The following is a 19772-nucleotide window of genomic DNA, read 5'->3' as shown; positions in this document are numbered from 1 at the left end:
GCATTCCCAAGTTTGTGGCATAAGATAAGACGCAATTAAACATTTGAGTCAAATGTAGATGACTAAAGGTTTGAACTCTGAGCAATTTCATGCGACGTAGCCATGGACAGTTTGAGGAATGTGATCTTAAAGATTATCTGCCAAAGTGTTCTGGAGATGTACCATAGAGGTGAGTGGGTTTAAATCAACTCTGGTTTTGTTTCTTTGCAATCTCATTTTTGAAATTCTCTCATTTCATTCACAGCAGCATCCTCCAACATTAAATACAAGGATTATTTCCATTGTATAGAAACAGAAAACACGCCAATTTTTTAAAGTAAAAATGGAAAATGTGCTTTCCCTCAAGTATTTCTTTTTAAAGTCCAAACTAGGCTTAAGTTAAAACATACATATACAATACATAATAATTCTTATTTCTCTGGTGAACCCAAACCACCAAAGTTATTACAGAATTTGACAATCCTTCTCACCAATCCAGATTTGCATCCTGATGAAAATATTTGAGCATAGGAGCATAAAAATGTCTAAACACATTGTCCCAGTTATACTGCCTAGAGCATTAATTCTGTTTGCTTTCCAGTCTGGTCCCTTTTAACCCAAGGAATGTTCTGTGAATACAGAATCAGTATTCCAAAGATTTTACCTTTGGCAGGAAGGAAGTACGAGTTTTGGTGCTCATGGACAAAAGAAATACCACTGCTTTGTTTTTAACAGCTAAACTTCTGGTGCAGTTTGTTATAATAGCAGCCAGCATATAGCTCAATGGGCTGAATTCAGAACTGCCATTCTGCTAGTGAAATGATGTTGCGCTACTTGAAACAAAATTCTGAACTATGTGTAAGGGGAGAATCCAACTAAGGTTCCATTTGCACAACCACTTGCAGATCTTAGGTTTACAAAGTGGCCAGCTAGTGCTTGCACAACTATTTGTGCCATGTAAAAAGGCAGCAGAGCTCTGCTAGTACAGCAATTCCATCCTCAAACAGTATGTTGTACTTAGACCAATAATTGGGGGTGAGGGGAGAGATTAAAAAATAAAGATATTTTTGTGCCAGGGATTTAAACCATCTCATGGAGAAACACTACCCTTGGTTATGGAAACTTTTGGACACTTTCAGCCCAATCCCATCCATATTTATTTGGAAACAAATCTCTCTTCGTTCAATGGGAGTTACTACAGAATAGGTGTGCATCAGTCTGCAGCATTAGCCTTCCAATAAGTGATCTTTCTTAGTAGGCTTGACTATGTAGAGAGAACAAAACAGAAATCTGATTAATTGTTATGCTCCTGTATAAAGGCTCTATCTTTATGCAAACAAAAGAGTTTTTAACTGTTGTCTTAACCAGATAGTATGCATGCCTGTTCAGGAAATATATACATTTTCAAAATGAGAAACTAGATTTAATTTGGTCTTGAAGTCACCTTAATTTAGACAAATTAATTCACCTTGATTTTGCTTTGTGTCAATATGCACCAGAAATTTATATTACTGATAAACTAATTCTAATGAAAACAAAGCATAATCTTCTTTAGGAGAAGTAGGTAGAGTATAATGGTGCTCTTCCGCTTCAAGAACAGCTTTTAATCCAGCTGACACCTCTGCTAACGGAAGAGGTATAGAGGGATTTTGCCAATTCCCCCTCCCTTGCAGCCTGCAGACCATGTTCTATGCTGTTTTGGAGGGTCTTCCAACCCCTCCAAAGAGATTGGGGGGGGCACAGGAGTAATCAGCAAAACTCACTCCCTTCTCGTCCATTAATGGAGGCATTCAGTCGATCAAAAGCTACTTTGTGAGTAGAACAGCACCAATAGATTCCACTCCATGTTCTTCTGTACACTGGCAACTCCATAAGAGACACAATCCAAGTACGGCTGAACATGTAGTGTGCTGAATAATCTCATGCCATTTCATTTAAAATGTTTTAATTCTTTCCAAATAGGCTACAATATGGAGAGGGGTTAAGATCCATTCAGTTTAAACTTTAGTTCCAACAGTCTATTTTAAAACTGGTTGTTTTTTACTTGATTGGCGGTAAGAAATGCAAGCAATGTATCAAATCTGGAATTGTTGATTTAAAATAGCAAGGGGAAAATATTCTGTCATAGTACGATGATGCAAGTTCCAGTCTTGCAACTGCTGCTGTGGTCAAATTTATACTAGGTCTTGCAGATGGAAATATCATTTAAAGTTTCATTGCCAAACGGGGGAAAAACACCCTCATTACTTCTGAAAAATGATTTTACCAGCTGCACAATAATATATTGTTCACAAGGAGTTCAACAGAATTTCTGCATACCCTAAAGAGAGAGTCAATGAAATAAACTTGCATCTGATACACACTGTCCAAGTTCACATTTAAGGCTAATCCCCTGGTTTGCTGAGTCAACAAAAAAGCATTTAGGTTTTATTTTGTTTTGTAGAAATGAGTGAAGCACCATAACAACTGCGTTACTACAGAAAGAGGCTGTAGTTCATAAAATTGGACATTGGACTTTAGAGAACTGGCCTAAAATCACAACTCAAACATGGAATGGTTGGCCGTGTCAAAGTATATGATCTCTAGGAGTTAGCTCCCCACCTGTAAAATGTGAATAATCGCTCACCTCCCACAAATATTAGAGAATGAATGAGGCAAGCAATGCAACTCTATGAAACAGGGATATCATAGCTTACAAGCCTAAGAAAAAAACTGGAATTATTTCTTACACAAACACTAGATGAGTGTAGACAGGTTGTCATTCTGTGACAACAGGGGAAAAGAGTCTGGGAAGACTATGTAGATCAAAAAGGATGGGTGGAAGGATCCATGATTATTTATTCATTTATATCCCACCTTTACATCAAAAATGATGCTCATATGGTCTGGCTTTTCCAAAAGCTCTATGTAACAGGTAAGAAGCTGCTACTGGAAAATCCTAAATAGACCATATCACCCTATTCACTAATCTAATCACATCACCTTCTCTATCTACTAAAAGAATGAAAAATTTATTCCTTATAAAATCTACTTGATTTGTCCTACTGGTATGTAATTTCAAGTAGAAGATATTTGAGGGGCAAGTTCCCCCTATTTTTAAGAAATACAACCGACTTAATCAATTTCAAAATTGAAGGCTAGGGGATGCAGTGGGTATTGGTCTATCTATCTCTCCTTGGCTCTCCACAAGTCCTACAGCATACCTACCTGGATTCTTCCTACACTCCACAATTTAATTTTTAACATTTTAATAACGGCAGCAAGGAGCTGCTCCACTCCGTCGGAATCCCTGCTGCAAGCACTTCCAGGTCATGCTGGTCGGGCTCTCTTGTGCTTTAGCACAAAACACCAAGGGTCCAGAAACTTCTGGAGTCCAATAGTGAAGCCAACAGGGAGTCCAGAGTACTAGTAGGCCAGGGTGTGACGGAAGGACTAGAGAACCGTCTGCTGAGTTCTTCTCCCCTTCTATGTGTTGCTATTAGGGATGTGCCAAGATAATGAACTGAAGTGGTCTGTTTCAGAGGTATTTGGATTGCCTCCAAAGAGGCTGTTGTCTGAAGTGGGCTGAAGTTACGCAGACTGTTCCTGAAGTTTCAGACCCACTTCAGAAGGAGACTGGTTTTGGTTTTGCATTAGCCCGAAATTGATACAATTTTGAAACTTCCAGACAAGCTCTAGAACAGCAAAACACCAGGTGAAGGGGGAAGGTATTGGGGGGGGGGGGGGTTGGGTTAGTTTTGTGACAAAGCTCTAGGTAATGACATTAGCAGGGTACTTTCTAACCACAGTGTTTTTGGGAGGGAGTTTGAAGCAACATACAGAGCCTCGTGTGGCGCAGAGTGGTAGGTGGCAGTATTGCAACCGAAACTCTCCCCACGACCTGAGTTCAATCCCAGCGGAAGCTGGGTCTTGGGTAGCCAGCTCAGGTCGACTCAGCCCTCCATCCTTCCGAGGTCGGTAAAATGAGGACCCAGCTTGCTGGGGGAAAGGTAGTCACGACTGGGGAAGGCAATGGCAAACCACCCCGCTACAGTCTGCCATGAAAACGCCAGCGCAAGTGGCATCCCTCTAAGGGACAGTAATGACCCAGTGCTTGCACAAGAGGAACCTTTCCTTTCCTTGAAGCAACATATCCAAAGCTGTTCCATTGTTTCCATTGTTCTTTCCATGTTGACTCTGTACCTTTTTGCAGCTTGAACCCCTGCACCTATTCTGAAATTTTACAGGATTTTACCTAGGGGCACGTCAACATACACTGTATATCATGTTCATGCAAACTGCCCACAAAACCAGAGAAGGTAGGGCATCCCTTGAAAAACAACAACACACAAATGAAGGCTGCTTGCACAAACCCTCTGAACCCATTTTTGTGAAATATGGAAGGCTTTATCCCCACAAAAGGGGCTGCTTACATCTGAAATTTTATTAAATTCTGTCAAAACATTTAAAAAAGGGGATTTACTTTCCCTGGATTTCTGTAGATCAGCAAAGCTCTAGACTAGGAAAGGAATAGACTTTAATTCTAAATCTTTACACTTAAATCTACAGCAGGAGAATGGAGATGGCAATACAGAGTAGAGTAGATGGCAATACAGAGTAGAGGCAACATGGAGTAGAGCAGGGGTGTTGAATCTTTTCCCGCCCGAGGGCCAAATTCAATTTTGGAGAAGCTCTCAGGGGCCACATTCCAGTGGTGGGTGGGGCCGAGGGCAAAAGGGATAGGACAAAAATATCAGCATATTTGAGCGTAAAGCTCTTACTGCCAGTAATTAAACCTTATGAGAAGCACGTCAACTTTTTAGAATGGGAAAAGAACTGCACAGAAGCTGGGAAACCACCAAACAATCAGTGACTGGTAGAAAGGGGGTAGGCCCAGGGAAAGGGGACATGGCCATCCGGGGAACCCTGAAGGGCCAGATGGGAACTCCAGGAGAGCCGGAATTAGCCCCCAGACCTGAGGTTCTGCACTCCTGGAAGTAGAGGAATGAAGCAGTTATGGGGACTGGGGAATGATAGGAGCTTTCACCATACTCTATCCCTCCTGCCACGTTTTTCACTCAGAAACTAATTCTTCTACCCAGTTGTCGCGGCATTTGTCCTATTGTTCCTGTAACCTTCTTCTTTCATTTCATTTATTCCACTCACTCTCCTGAATATCTTTCTCACGATTCTACTCCACCGAGCTGCCCCCTCCCTGTCTAAAGGCCACTTAATGTTGCATGGGAACGACAACAGGATGTATTTCCAAGTTGTTATTACTGTCGAATCCCTTCCTCTCAATGGGAATTCCACATCATTTCAATGTTTTCTCCAATTTGTGGAGGAAGAGGATTGGGGGTGAAATACCAAGGCTGGAGCTCAGCGAGTACAATATGCGAGTCTGTACAGTGTCTTTGTGGCTTAAATGGTGTGAAAGTTAACACAGAAGCCTTAATTCTGCTCATATATTGAAGGCTGTTTAATCTTAGAATATTATATTAAAATATAGCCTGTATGTAAATAAAGTTTAAAATTAAATTTAATGGAAAAGTAAATTCATGCACTGATATAGGCCCAGTTTGCATGTAACAACTACGGGTTAAAAAATCCATAGTTAGTTGGGGCCAGGCAGGAGCAGGCAAGTGTACAGTCTCCTGCCTGCTTGCCACTTCCACTTTGCATCAGCTTTCAGAAACAACCCAGGAATGGAGTGTATGATGTGATGCCTGAACCTGGAATTCTGCATTGTTGAGGGGCAAAACCCAGTTTTTTAACCTAAGGTTTATCGTTGGTTTAAAACTGTGTCCCTCAACAACCCAGAATTCCGGGTTTGCATATCACACCAAACATCCCAGAAACGGGGTGTTCCTTGGTTGTTTATGAAAATCAATGGGTTCAACAACCCATAAATTGGTGTTACCAAGTCTTTGCCTCACCGATAACAGTGGAACTATTTCAGCACATCATATTGCCATAAAATTATCTCCTACCATTATGAATTCCCATTTACTAATGTAAATGTAGGTTTGTATTACAACATTTTATGAAGCCCTTTTCTACAGTGAAGGGGAATGGTGCAAAATGGTACGAAAATAAGCTTGTTTTCAAAGCATGGGATTAGGCTATAGCCATCAGGTAGGAGACCCCACTGTCATCTGGCAAAACAATATTTATCGTTTATAAAGCACCTAAATGTTTCTAGGTGCTATATAAAGATTAAGAGACAAGAGACAGTGGGCTGGTTCACACAGTCCAAACAGCCCACCACAGGTTGTTTAAGCCATGATGAGCTGCAAGGCCAACCCCCAGTTGGGGAAAGAATATGCAAAATGCTGGCAGGCATGCATCACAGCTCACTGGATTAAACAGCCCACATAGGCTGTTTTGATCATGTGAATCAAGTCAGCCTCTGTCCACAAGCTTAAAAATCTAATAGACACAAAGGAAAAAAGACACAAGGAGACTCATACACCAAACTCATACAAACTCACACACAAATTCTTAAAGTTACGAGTTGTTCTTCAGGTAGGCAGTCAATCAAATTGCTCTTAGAATGACCAGCTGGAATGAAGACAGTTCAGGAAGGGCAGGAGGCAAATATTACCTGGTTTCTCAGCCGAGTTGATGGAGTGGCCCCACTGTCCCATCTTTCCCTCTCTTACAGCCAGATGGAATGGCTTCTAATAAATGATCCCCTCCCTCTTTGTTCTATGAGTATGCTATGTGAGAGAAACCAAACTAGAGAACCACTGACCATAGTTGTGTTCGAAGCTGGCCACTGTGGGTTTTGCAAGGTTAAACCAACCCTCGCACAACCCATGGTCTGTTGTAGGGTTATGCGAGGGTTAGTTAACACTCACATAACCCATGGTGGCCAGGTTCAGAAGCAATGACAACCTCCGGTTGGAGGTTGAATGTATAAAACGTTAGCCAGCATGGCCCACAGCTCACCACAGCTTAAATATCCCACCATGGGCTATTTTCATCATGTGAATCAGGTCAAGGTCTGCTGTTAAAATGAAATAGAATTTAAAATTCTCCTAGTGTGCCTAAGCCCCTAGAAGGCCTACCGTAGTTATTTGGATAATGCCTCATGTTTAATTTCTGGGTCCATTTAATGTAACTAAACTCTAATGACTCATGTATATCACATAATATAGATTAAGGGTGTAATTCCATGCACACTTACTTGGGAGTAAACCTTTCTGAACTCAATGGAGCTTATCATGAATAGGATCAGGCTGCACGAGTGCAAAAGTGTTGGCATAGTTAATATCTTTAGTGCAGTGCCATGTTCCTCCACCTATTTTCATGATTTAAGAGGTTTGCAAGACAAATGGAAGCTATGATTTCAGCCTAAAGTTTAAACTGGAAATTATGATCTGAGCTTTTAAGAAAGTATAGTTAGAGGAACTGTTTCAGTTTGAAGATTCCTATTCAAATCAGTAGTCACATATGGGAAATATAATTTACTGTCTTTCCTCTAGGATACAAACATCAGTTAGCAAGATAGTAATTTTGTGGTAATTTAAAAGGCAGTAGCTCTTCAAATTGCTCTTTACAAGCTATTGCAGGGAAGTATTTTGGCTATCAATGCTACAAAAACCAAGTTAGACAAAAGGAAAAAGCTAGGTCATAACATCATTCAGTGGGGCAATCACAAAAGCCAAAATTATAATGTTTAAACGTACCATTTCCTTAGAAATCCTTCAGTTTTGAATGTCAGCATTTGCCCGAGATAGTATCCTCTAATTTTTAGTTGAAATGTATTCCACATTACCTTCCTCAGTCAAAATCACATTTCAATTATAAGCAATATTAAAATGTTAATAAGCTTTCCTGGTTTCAATAGGACTAGTTTTAGTGTGGCACAAAGTTCTAGGTGGTAACTATACCAATGTCAATTGTCAAAAGCGGTTGGAATACTTTTCTCTTTCATTTTCAAACACAGAACCAGACAGAAATTTTGTGCATGTGATTGCTGCTTCTATACTCTATTGCAACTCTTTGTATTAAAAGTGGACAATCAACACAGATTCATAAACCAAATACAAATTGTTTTTTCATGTATCGTCCCCAGTCCGGTGCTTAGAAACTTTCAGGTCATATATCAGATCTTCCCTACCCCACACCCTCAAATCATGTTACTTACGGGAGGGGAAGGGAAAACCAGGAAAACCAAATTCATGCCCTGAATGCAACTAGTTTTCCCGAGGCACTGGACCCTCTGCATGTGAGTGGTGGGTGCACAGGGAAGCCGGGCATTATAGCTACAGATCATGACAAAGGGAGGCTTTGGCCTTGTCTCAGTAGCTTTGGCACTAAACTAGATAAATGGAGCACACATTTTGAATGATTTGAAGCCCAATCTGAAATGAAAGCTTCAAGGAATAACATTGCCCAAAGCCTATCAAAAGTAGAGGTAGTTTTCAAATTTGGCAGCATCTCTAGTAGCAATATGGTTGAAAATGCTACTGTTTAGGCATGTTGAGCAGCCTTGAAAGTGTGTTAAGGGATCATGACATTGCTATTCTTCAATATAAATATTACTACTAAGAAAATATATTCTGTCTGTATACACCATTCCAGTAATATTGTGTTGTTTGACAGTCCATGGTCAGTCCCAATTTTCTTAAAGACTAGTCTACTGGATTGAGCCATTGAGAAGATCAAGAAAATTGGTCAATGTTGTTTCAGGGGTAAACCCAATCAATACTAAACATGGCCCAGAAGTGGAAGAGACCAGATAGACCCATCTAACCAATGCCATCAAGCAACTTTTCTGACAGAAAAATGGTATCACAAGCCAGTCAGTCCTATGCAGGCCTTTCAAAATATAGACAATATGTATTTTATGATATATCACTGGCACAGATACAACTACAGCACAATCAGTGTGCATGTCACTTTATAAAAATGAAGTAGAAAAAAGTTCCCGTACTTAAAATTGTTGAGTTTAGAAAAGAGAAAGCAAGCAAAAGCAACTGAAAACAAAACTCCTTTTTGGGCACAAGGTCAATCCATTAAACTCTTCTGGATTGTATTAGCTGTCATTACCTAATAATTTCGATTAAATAAATAATATTTATGTCACTGCTTCCTGAACTGAATTAAGAGGCAAGTGGCAACATTCAGAATGTGTCACATAAGAATTTATTCTTGAAGTCATGTTTCTCTCTCCCTCCCTCTCTCTTTGAAAACTTTTTTTAATGCTTTCCTTGCACCATCTCAAGGAAAGTTCAAGTCACTTTCATTGTAACATGATTATGATTTACTATCCGGGAAGAGCACATAAAGAAAAGAACCAACATATGACAACTTCACACATTACACACAAGTCCTGCAAAAAGGACACACGAGTTCCAGATAAAGGGGAATCCATGAAACTCTACTATGTGACCTGTCCACATATCTGCAACTTATGCATCTCTCTGTAGGGAGCTGCACAAATTCCCCTTTTATACCTTGCTCCTCAAGTATTAAAAATATACTTCTTGCATGTCTGTTGTCTTTCACGTCTCACTTTACACACATAAAAAGGTGGTGCACATAACACTGATTTTAAGGTGTGTGGTGAGGAAGGAGTTGAAAGATAATGCTGTGACAAAAGTGCCCTACTGTGGTTCCTCTATGTTAGTGCATTATTCCTATCGCTTTTCCCTTAAAGGGCTTCTGGTTCTCAAAGTTGAAGACAGAGGGGAAAAGCCAAGAGCAGGAATCTATTGGCATTAGTAGGAATCCTACAGATCGTGGCTGGGTTCGGGAAACAATGTAGCGTTGGTTCTTTCCCTTGCCCCCGCGCGTGCTGGTCATGTGACTGGGATTACCCTAATTACCTGTGCTGTGTCACAGGTTGCCGTGCTGTCTGAACTTGTGAATTTTCACCCACCCTAAAACCGATGGCTTGCACTAGGGGTTGTAGAGTGGGTGAAAATTCACTATGCCCATGTCTCGCACCAGGTTCGGATGATATGGCAACCCATGGCGTGAATAATCCCAGTCACCCAACCAGAACACGCAGGGGCGGAGAAAGCAACTGACACTACATTGTTTCCCCCACTGATCATCTGAACAACTTCAGTGAGTTCGTAGCAGAGGACAGCGTGGAGACAATGGCTGGATTCACACAACATGATAATCCACGCTCAAGGCTGGGTATGGGCTGAGTGTGTGGGTTGTCACAGAACTGTGGGTTGTCACTGAAACATGGCTTGCTGTGTTGTCTGAAGCCGGCCACGCTGATAAATCATGGTTTGTTAACCACAAACAACCCACATTTTGTTATCGTGGCTGGATTCTGACAACACAACAACCTATGGTTCAACAACAACCCATGGTTCAACCTATACTCAACCTTGAGTGTGGGTTATCGTGTTATATGAACCCAGTCAATGAGCAGAACAAGAAGCAAATAATCACACACTTGATTAATTATCAAAGCTAACCTACAAGGTGAAGCTAATTAAACAAGGCAAGAAGTTCACAAAATTTTTGTGAACCGCCTAGAGAGCTTCAGCTATTGGGCGGTATACAAATGAAATGAATGAATGAATGAATGAATGAATGAATAAATAAATAAATAAGAAGTTCAAACCACTTTCAATGGAAGCTACAATTTAAAGAAATATATTCAAGATAAATCCTGGCTTAGAGAACTACTATCCATGACGCTGTTGTTGTTGTTCAGTTGTTCGGTTGTGTCCGACTCTTCGTGACCCCATGGACCATAGCACGCCAGGCCTTCCTGTCCTGCGCTCTCTCCCGGAGCGTGCTCAAGTCCATATTCATTGCATCAGTGATGATATCTAGCCATCTCATCCTCTGCTGTCCCCTTCTCCTTTGCCTTCAGTCTTTCCCAGCATCAGGGTCTTTTCTAGAGAGTTTTCTCTTTGCATTAGGTGGCCAAAATATTTGAGCTTTAGCTTCAGTATCTGTCCTTCCAATGAGCACTCAGGGTTGATTTCCTTTCAGATTGACTGATTTGACCTCCTTGCAGTCCAGGGGACTCGTAAGAGTCTTCTCCAGCACCACAGTTCGAAAGCATCAATTCTTCGGCTCTCAGCCTTCCTTATAGTCCAGCTCTCACAGTCATACGTTACTACTGGGAAAACCTTAGCTTTGATTAGACTAACCTTTGTCGGCAAGGTGATGTCTCTGCTTCTTACTATGCTGTCTAGGTTTGCCATAGCTTTCCTCCCAAGGAGCAAGCGTCTTTTAATTTCATGGCTACAGTCACCGTCTGCGGTGATCTTGGAGCCCAAGAAAATAAAATCTGTCACTGCTGCCATTTCTTCCCCTTCTACATGCCAGGAAGTGATGGGGCCAGATGCCATGATCTTCGTTTTTTTTAATGTTGAGTTTCAAACCAGCTTTTGCACTCTCCTCCTTCCATCTCAACAAGAGGCTCTTTAGATCCTCTTTGCTTTCTGCCATTAGGGTGGTATCATCTGCGTATCTGAGATTGTTGATAATTCTCCCGGCAATCTTAATTCCGACCTGTGATTCATCCAACCCGGCGTTTCTCATGATGTACTCTGCATATAAGTTAAATAAGCAGGGCGGCAATATGCAGCCTTGTCTTACTCCTTTCCCAATTTTGAACCAATCGGTTGTTCCATGTCCGGTTCTTACTGTTGCTTCTTGACCCTCGTACAGGTTTCTCAGGAAACAGGTAAGGTGGTCTGGTTCCCCCATCTCTTGAAGAATTTGTTACAGTTTGTTGTGATCCACACAATCAAAGGCTTTAGCGTAGTCAATGAAGCAGAAATAGATGTTTTTCTGGAATTCTCTTGCTTTCCCCATGATCCAGCGAATGTTGGTGATTTGATCTCTAGTTCCGCTGCCTCTTCGAAACCCAGCTTGTACTTCTGGTAGTTTTTGGTTCACATACTGCTGAAGCCTAGCTTGTAGGATTTTGAGCATAACCTTGCTGGCATGTGAAATGAGCGCAATTGTATGGTAGTTTGAACACTCTCTGGCGATGCCCTTCTTTGGAACTGGAATGTAAACTGACCTTTTCCAGTCTTGTGGCCACTGTTGAGTGTTCCAAATGTGTTGGCATATTGAGTGAAGCACTTCTAACAGCATCATCTTTTAGGATTTTAAATAGCTCAGCTGGAATACTGTCAACTCCACTAGCTTTGTTGTTAGTAATGCTTCCTAAGGCCCACTTGACTTCACTCTCTAGGATGTGCGACTCAAGTTCAGTGAGCGCGCTATCATGGCTATCAGGGACATTCAGATCTTTCCTGTATAGTTCTTCTGTGTATTCTTTCCACCTCTTCTTAATCTCATCTGCTTCTGTTAGGTCCCTGCCTTCTTTGTCCTTTATCATGCCCGTCTTTGCACAAAACGTTCCCTTGAGATCTCCGATTTTCTTGAAAAGATCTCTAGTCTTTCCCATTCTGTTGTTTTCCTCGATTTCTTTGCATTGTTCATTTAAGAAGGCCTTCTTGTCTCTCCTTGCTATTCTCTGGAACTCTGCATTCAGTTGGATATGTCTTCCCCTTTCTCCCTTGCTTTTCACTTCCCTTTTTTCCTCTGCTACTTGTAAAGCCTCATCAGACAGCCACTTGGCTTTCTTGCATTTCTTTTTCTTTGGGATGGGTTGAGTTGCTGCCTCCTGAACAATGTTACGGATCTCCGTCCATAGTTCCTCAGGCACTCTATCAGGTCTAATCCCTTAAATCTATTCCTCGCCTCCACTGTATATTCATAAGGGATATGATTGAGGTCATACCTGAATGGTTTAGTGGTTTTCCCGACGTTCTTCAATTTAAGCCGAAATTTTGCAAGAAGCAGCTCATGATCTGAGCCAGTCAGCTCCAGGTCTTGTTTTTACTGATTGTATAGAGCTTCTCCATCTTTGGCTGCAAAGTACATAATCAATCGGATTTCGATATTGACCATCTGGTGATGTCCATGTGTAGAGTCGTCTCTTGTGCTGTTGGAAAAGAGTGTTTGCTATGATCAGCGTGTTCTCTTGGCAAAACTCTATTAGCCTTTGTCCTGCTTCATTTTGTACACCAAGGCCATGCTTGCCTGTTATCCCAGTGATTTCTTGACTTCCTACTTTAGCATTCCAATCCCCTATGATGAAGAGGACATCTTTTTTTGGTGTTAGTTCTAGAAGGTGTTTTAGGTCTTCATAGAACCGATCAACCTCAGCTTCTTCGGCATCAGTGGTTGGGGCATAGACTTGAATTACTGTGATGTTGAATGGTTTGCCTTGGATTCGTACTGAGATCGTTCTGTCGTTTTTGAGATTGTACCCCAGTACTGCTTTTCCCACCCTTTTGTTGACTATGAGTGCTACTCCATTTCTTCTAAGGGATTCTTACCCACAGTAGTAGATATGATGGTCACCTGAATTAAATTCGCCCATGCTTGTCCATTGTAGTTCGCTGATTCCCAAGATGTCGATGTTCAATCTTGCCATCTCATGTTTGACCACCTCCAGCCTACCTTGATTCATTGATCTTACATTCCAGGTTCCTAAACAATATTGTTCTTTACAGCATCTGGCTTTCTTTGCACCACCAGACACATCCACAGCTGAGTGTCCTTTCGGCTTTGGCCCAGCCGCTTCACTCTTTCTGGCACTACTTGGAAATTCCCTCTGCTCTTCCCCAGTAGTATATTGGACACCTTCCGACCTGAGGGGCTCATCTTCCGGTGTCATCTCTTTTAGCCTTGTGATACATTCCATGGGATTTTCTTGGCAAGAATACTGGACTGGGTTGCCATTTCCTTCTCCAGTGGACCACATTTTGTCAGAACTCTCTGCCATGACCTGTCCGCCTTGGGTGGCCCTGCACGGCATAGCTTATGGCTTCACTGACTTACACAAGCCCCTTCGCCACAACAAGGCAGTGATCCATGAAGGGGATCCATGACATACGAACACATTTATACAGAAAACTAATTTTATCTGTACATTAGACATATATGCCCATGCACACATACATACACACACACATAGATTCACAGCCAGCTTTAAACCCCAGCTGAGGATGCAGATTAATTATGGAAGCTCTTTAACCTTAACTGCTGTTAACATGGATAACAACAAATTTCTTAGTTGCAGTTAAGATGGGAGTATAGACACATTTCCAGACAAGACTACACAATCCTATGACCAGCTTCCAATTTCTTAATTGTGGTGCAGGGATTACTAGCCCCAAATGCTCATTTCTGAACAGCATCACAATTCTATACAAAATGTTACACCATGTCATGTTAGGAATATATTGTAAAATATAAATGGATATCTATGAAATCCAAGTGACATATCTTAGAAAACAAAGATTATTGTAACCCATGCTTCTCCTCCACAAATTAATCTTGCATGGCCATGTTTTACATCCACGAAATAAATCACGTACAGAGGCATAACTAGCAAGGTTCATAGCGTTCTTTGTCTCTTTCCTGTATTTTAAAATAAGAGTTTTATACAGTTCTGGCGAAACAAAGTCTGAAGAATCTAAAAACAGTTTTCTGTTCCAATAGCTTCAAAAACTCCTGCAAACAATTAACCCAGTTTTTTCATCCACGTAGCTGGAATTTTTAACCAGTGTTGTTTCCCCACAAAGAAGGGCATTTCTAGCTTTTGAGTTAGTAATGCTGAACATTTCAAAAACATCCGATTACTACTGACAACCATTAGTCATCTTTAATAAAAAATGAAGTGCAAACATGTAGGGGAAAAGTCCCTTGAGCCAGACCACATTGGTGTAATATACTCCAAGAACAAATTTGATGTAGTTAAAAACATTGATCTACTTAATGGTTAATGTCAGGAGCTTCTCAAGTTCTACCAAAGGTATACCATCCTTTGGCTGGATAACCAACGGTAATTTTTAGAAACCTAACTAGTAATGACTATTCAACAATTCTTCACACTGAATACTACCTGCAACTGCAGAATGTTTGAACTTTGAAAAGACTTTTTGCTTCTAACACTTTTCAGACAAATCTAGAGCCTGAACATGAGAGGAGAGCACTACATACGAGTTATGTAGTGTCACGCAAGTTATGAGTTTAAGAGACTGCCTACTCCTATATAGTCTGCCCTGGTCTCCACATTCGGGAGATTGGTTACTGTACCCTGGCCTACTGAGGCTCGTTTAGCCATGGTGCCTGGGAGGGCCTACTCAGTTGTGGTGCCCACCATATGGAATGATCTCCCCACTGAGATCAGGCAGGCTCCCAGTACGGAGTGTTTCCACCACATCATGTGTTTGCCCAGACGTTTCCCCGACCGCTAGCACTGTCAGCTACCCCTGATTATTTCAATGAGTTTTTATTTTTCAATTACTATTTTATCGTTTTAATTATTGGTTTTATCGTATTTTATCAAGATTTTATCTTGTAAATTGCCTTGGGATTTAAAAATAACGAAGAGCAGTATAGAAATTCTCTGAAACAATGAAATATGTAGAGATTGTTTATTTTCCAGCTGAAGTCGTGTATGAAACAAAAGGCATTTAAGATCCAACAATATTTAGAAAAGAAAGGAGTGTGGCTTAATTAAGTTCAAGGAGAAGAAAGCTTGAAAGTAGGGGTATTACAAGTATTTGAGCAGGGATGCTTCCAACAATAACCTCGCGCTCAAATGTTTGCAAACGGGATTGAGGCAAGCAGGACTCTGTTTACCTCAATCTTGCAAACCAACCTAAATCTTTGGAACTTACCTTAGACACAGCAAGAAGGCAGTGGGCATTCCCCAGGCCCTGGTGGAACATTTCTCCCCACCAAGGATGGGACTGGGACTACAAGTGCCAGAATATCAATGGGAAATGGATGCTTTGCACATTACTTCCACTGAGGGCCTTCTCCTTAGTAGAAATGGCATGCAAAGCATCACATTAGTCCCAGTACCATCTCCAGCAAGAGAAGACACTCCACCAGACACTGGGGATCATATGGTGCCTCTACTACCCTTCCCATCCCTAAGGCAAGCTTCTGGACCTGGGGGCAGACAAAGGGAGAGGCAGTGTTGGTGGAGGTCCCTTGTGAATGTCCTCTAAGCTTTTTGCAAGTGCTTCAATTGAACAGTCACAAAAGGTTCAATTACAATGTTCATAACGGCTTGAGCCCTTTCAGGGTTAACAGCAGGATGCTCATGCATTCCTAGCTGAAAGCTCTGCCTACGGGGAAATTCCTATAAAAGGAGTTTCTTTGAAACGGTTGGAGCGGTGCTGGACATCTGAAACACACCACCATGTTGCTGTCTTGTGCATATAGTCTCCTTGGCCAAAAAGGAGCAACACCACACAGCTGTGCTCTGTAATTCCTCAGATATTAAGAAAGCAGTCCTATGGTAACCTGGGCAAGCATTCCAAGGTTCATAGGATAGTTTGGTTCTCCCTTCCGAGGTTGGAGATAACATTCTGACCTCAGAAAGGGGAACTGAAGATCCCACCCCCTTCCCCAACCTGTTGCACCTGGCATGAAAAGAACCATTCTGGCTGCCCTTTGAGGTTGGAAAAGATACCTTGCAGGAAGAGGAGAGAGGGTGTTCTGGTGGATGGCAAGGGGAGGAGACCAGAGAGGCCAGGATACAATTTATCCTGAGCCTACTCCAGCCCCCTTCCCACTCCCTCCAAAATGCACTCACTAGATGGGCTAAAAAGCCTGTCTAGTGAGAAATCAAAGAATGGAGGGCGGGGAGGTGAAGATTGCCTCTGCTGCTCCTCCACACTGCCGCCTTCAGCCTGGCATGGTTTAGGAATCTCAGAAGTCCCTGAGTTTGGGGGCTTCTGAGCAGCAAGGGCACAACTGATAGGACTGTGCCCTGAAGCATTCATTTAGATATATTTGGTGGAATGCGGAAAAGGCAGTTTTGAAGCTATACCATGCTCTGCTTTTTGGGTAGTAACATGTATTACAAAAGTTGAGAGAAGTAAAATAGACAGAAAATAAGGAAGTATTAGACTGATAAGCAGAAAATGTTTTCAATGTTTTTGCTATGGGCTTTGAAAGCTGTTCTACACAGTTTTAAGTCGTTCTATAGGCAATAAAGTTGAAGAGGTTATTTAATCTACTTTTCATTAATCCTGTGAGAATTCCTAGATTTGAAATACTTCTGAGAATTAGTATGTGGTGAAAATGAGTATTGCCCATCTGTTTATGATGGGAAATGGAGCATTCAGTAACAGGGCTAAAGAGCATTCCTGTAGTTTAATCTTATGGTTAAGCCTCAAAAGATTGGTCTTGTATTTTGACATTTAAAATTATAAATATTGCACAAAGAAAAGACATTGTATAATTAAGCTATTCATTGCTATAAAAAAAGTTCTGTCACACACAAGAGCCTGCCAAACATTTAATGCCCGAGCATGCCAATGTAAGAGAAGTAACAGAGACTTGCAAATCCTAATGAATACCCTGGCTGCGGAAGAAAAAAATTATGCTGGTTTCAATCCATTTTGGTAGTTACTGCTTTGCACATTAGAGCAATGACAGCACCACACAAAAATGTAAGGAGCTGGCAAATGGGAAGCCTAGGAACTATGATGTCAACCACCAAAATGGCCATCCACACTTCTCAGCAGCACAGGCACAGTAATAGTTTGGTTCAGGAATTAAAATTTGAGGCACATAGGGTTGTTGGAAACAAATGCAAGTTTAGCTTGGCAACTCTTAAAGTCAAATTTGTCTAGCACCTTGACAAGTTACACCAATAAACAGTAAAATCCAAATTTAAAAGTCTCCCACAAAGTTTGTGATGTGGTACACTCCCAGATGTTATATGTACAGCCAAAACTAGGTTCATACAAGATCTGAAGCAAGTGTATTTGAAGTGCATTTCAAAGAAGACCCATACAGATGTTTGTAATTTATGTAGTATACACTAGATATTCAAGGCAAATGCATGGCATTACCTTCATGGCATGAATTTCTTCCAGTAACCTCTGTGCACGTTTATGGTTTTTCAATACTGCATCTTCAGTGCCCCTGAAATAGGAAGGTATTTAATTAGTATTGTAATAGTATATATATTATGTTCAGATATTATTGGCTTTAAAATAAAGTTGGGGTAAGCGTAGCAGCATGGTAATAGGACTTTTTTCTATTTCCAAAATGTAACTTTAGTCAACAACTCCCCTCACCTGTCACCGTAGGCTAAGGAAGTCAAACTTCATCTGAAGGGACACTCTATATTAGAGGTACAACACTGTGAGAAGTATCTAAAAATATGCTTCTAACTTTTTTCAGTTCATTGGCCTAGTTCGAACATGATGCTAAACCACAGTTCAGAACATTACAGGAAACAATCTTGCTTGAATCTGGACATGAGCACTCCTCCTTCCCTTCCTCTGAGCACAGTTGTGAGAATGAGCTTGGAAACATCTGCATCCTCATTTAAACTAACCACAGCTTGCCGTTATGTCTGAACCTGGCCAAACTTTGGTTAGTTTAAACTTAAAGAAAAAAAAAAAAGAAACCAGCATTTAAACAAACAGTTCAGACATAAAGACAGTGATTACTTTAAACCAGGAAGCAGATGCTTCCAATCTCCTCCCTGTGGCTGCACTGGGGAAGGAGGGAGCAGTTGTGCCCAATGCTCAAGCAGGCTCGCTCCTTAAATACTAAATTGATGGTTTAGTGTTACATCTAAATCCATCCATTATTTGTAAATTTAATAGTAGTGACGCCTTTACAGAAATCCACTGTAAAATTGTGACTGTTATCCATTCTAGAATACTATACAGTTGCTGATTAAGAAATGAAGGCCTCTGTCACCGGGCAAAGGACCTAGGGCCCCTGGGAGGTTACACCCCCTGCTTCCTGGGAAGCAGGAAGGGGAAGACCAGCCTGGCCCTTCCATCAGCCAGAGATGGACTAGCTGCAGGAAGATTGTTTTCCCCTTGTCAGAAAGAACACTCAGCTCCAACTGCCAGTTGCCCTGGAATTGCAGACCTAAACAAAGACACACTGTGTTTCTACCATCAACCAGGGGACTAAAGGCTGCTGTGTTGTGTATGTGTACTTAAAGTCAGGGAGATCCACCTGTCTAGATGAGATGATACTGCTGAGATTATGTGACTTGGTTTGTATGATGAAACAACCCATAGTTTGTTAACCGTGGGTTATTTAGGAGTGAGTGGGAGCAAGCATGCTGTCTCCCACCCGTTTGTCTGCTTCCAGAGCGGTAAACGACTGAGGGATGCTCTGTCCCTGGGTTGTTGTCCATAATATCCGAACCCATAACTTGGACGTCTGGACCTTAACAGAGAACAACCCAGGAACGCAGCATTGCTGGGTTGTTTAGCACACCAGAGGTGGGCGAATGGTTGGGAGCCAGCATGCTTGCTCACTCCCAAACAACCCATGGTTAACAAACCATAGGTTGTTTTATCATGCAAACCAGGCACTAACTTCAAGAAGTGGTAAATTTGCCTGTTTTCTTCTTCTCTCCCTATTCCTTTTTCCTTTTGCTTTGTGTCTATTAGATTGTGAACCGTGGGGCAGGGACTGTCCTATATTTCAATTTCTGTACAGTGCTTTGAACCTTTTACAGACTTTATAAGTGAATAAACAACAACAACATTGTTTCAGAGGTAAGGCTTTGTTCTGGTGAGACTTCTGCAATTGAAATGAAGCCTGACAAATTTCTCCACCTCCTTAGAAAGAAATTGTTCAGTTATCTCAAGCATAAACCTTGCTGGCAGCAGAGCCGAGGTGCAGTTTCTACGTGGACTCACAGCAGGAGTGAACTATTTTATTTTATTTATTAGATTTCTTAGCTGCCTATCTGGCCAGCTACCCGGCCACTCTAGGCGGCATATAATACAAATAGCAATGCAAAA

The 19772-nt window shown here is 41.4% G+C and overlaps 1 protein-coding gene across 3 annotated transcripts in view; it reads right to left on the bottom strand.

The window, feature by feature from the left end:
* Positions 1-19772, bottom strand: part of SRFBP1 (serum response factor binding protein 1) — a 108123-nt gene that overhangs the window by 47425 nt on the left and 40926 nt on the right. For all 3 annotated transcript variants that reach the window (XM_084833947.1, XM_084833946.1, XM_084833945.1), the window contains one exon: positions 17844-17916. In XM_084833947.1, the coding sequence (XP_084690073.1) occupies positions 17844-17916 (73 nt within the window). The remainder of the gene's footprint in view (positions 1-17843; positions 17917-19772) is intronic.

The sequence above is a fragment of the Heloderma suspectum genome, chromosome 2, assembly GCF_057233095.1.
Source record: "Heloderma suspectum isolate Gila_16-S chromosome 2, 16-S_ref, whole genome shotgun sequence".
Classification (NCBI taxonomy): domain Eukaryota; kingdom Metazoa; phylum Chordata; class Lepidosauria; order Squamata; family Helodermatidae; genus Heloderma; species Heloderma suspectum.
The sequence above is the reverse complement of the archived record's forward strand: the minus strand, read 5'-3'. Positions and strand labels throughout refer to the sequence as shown.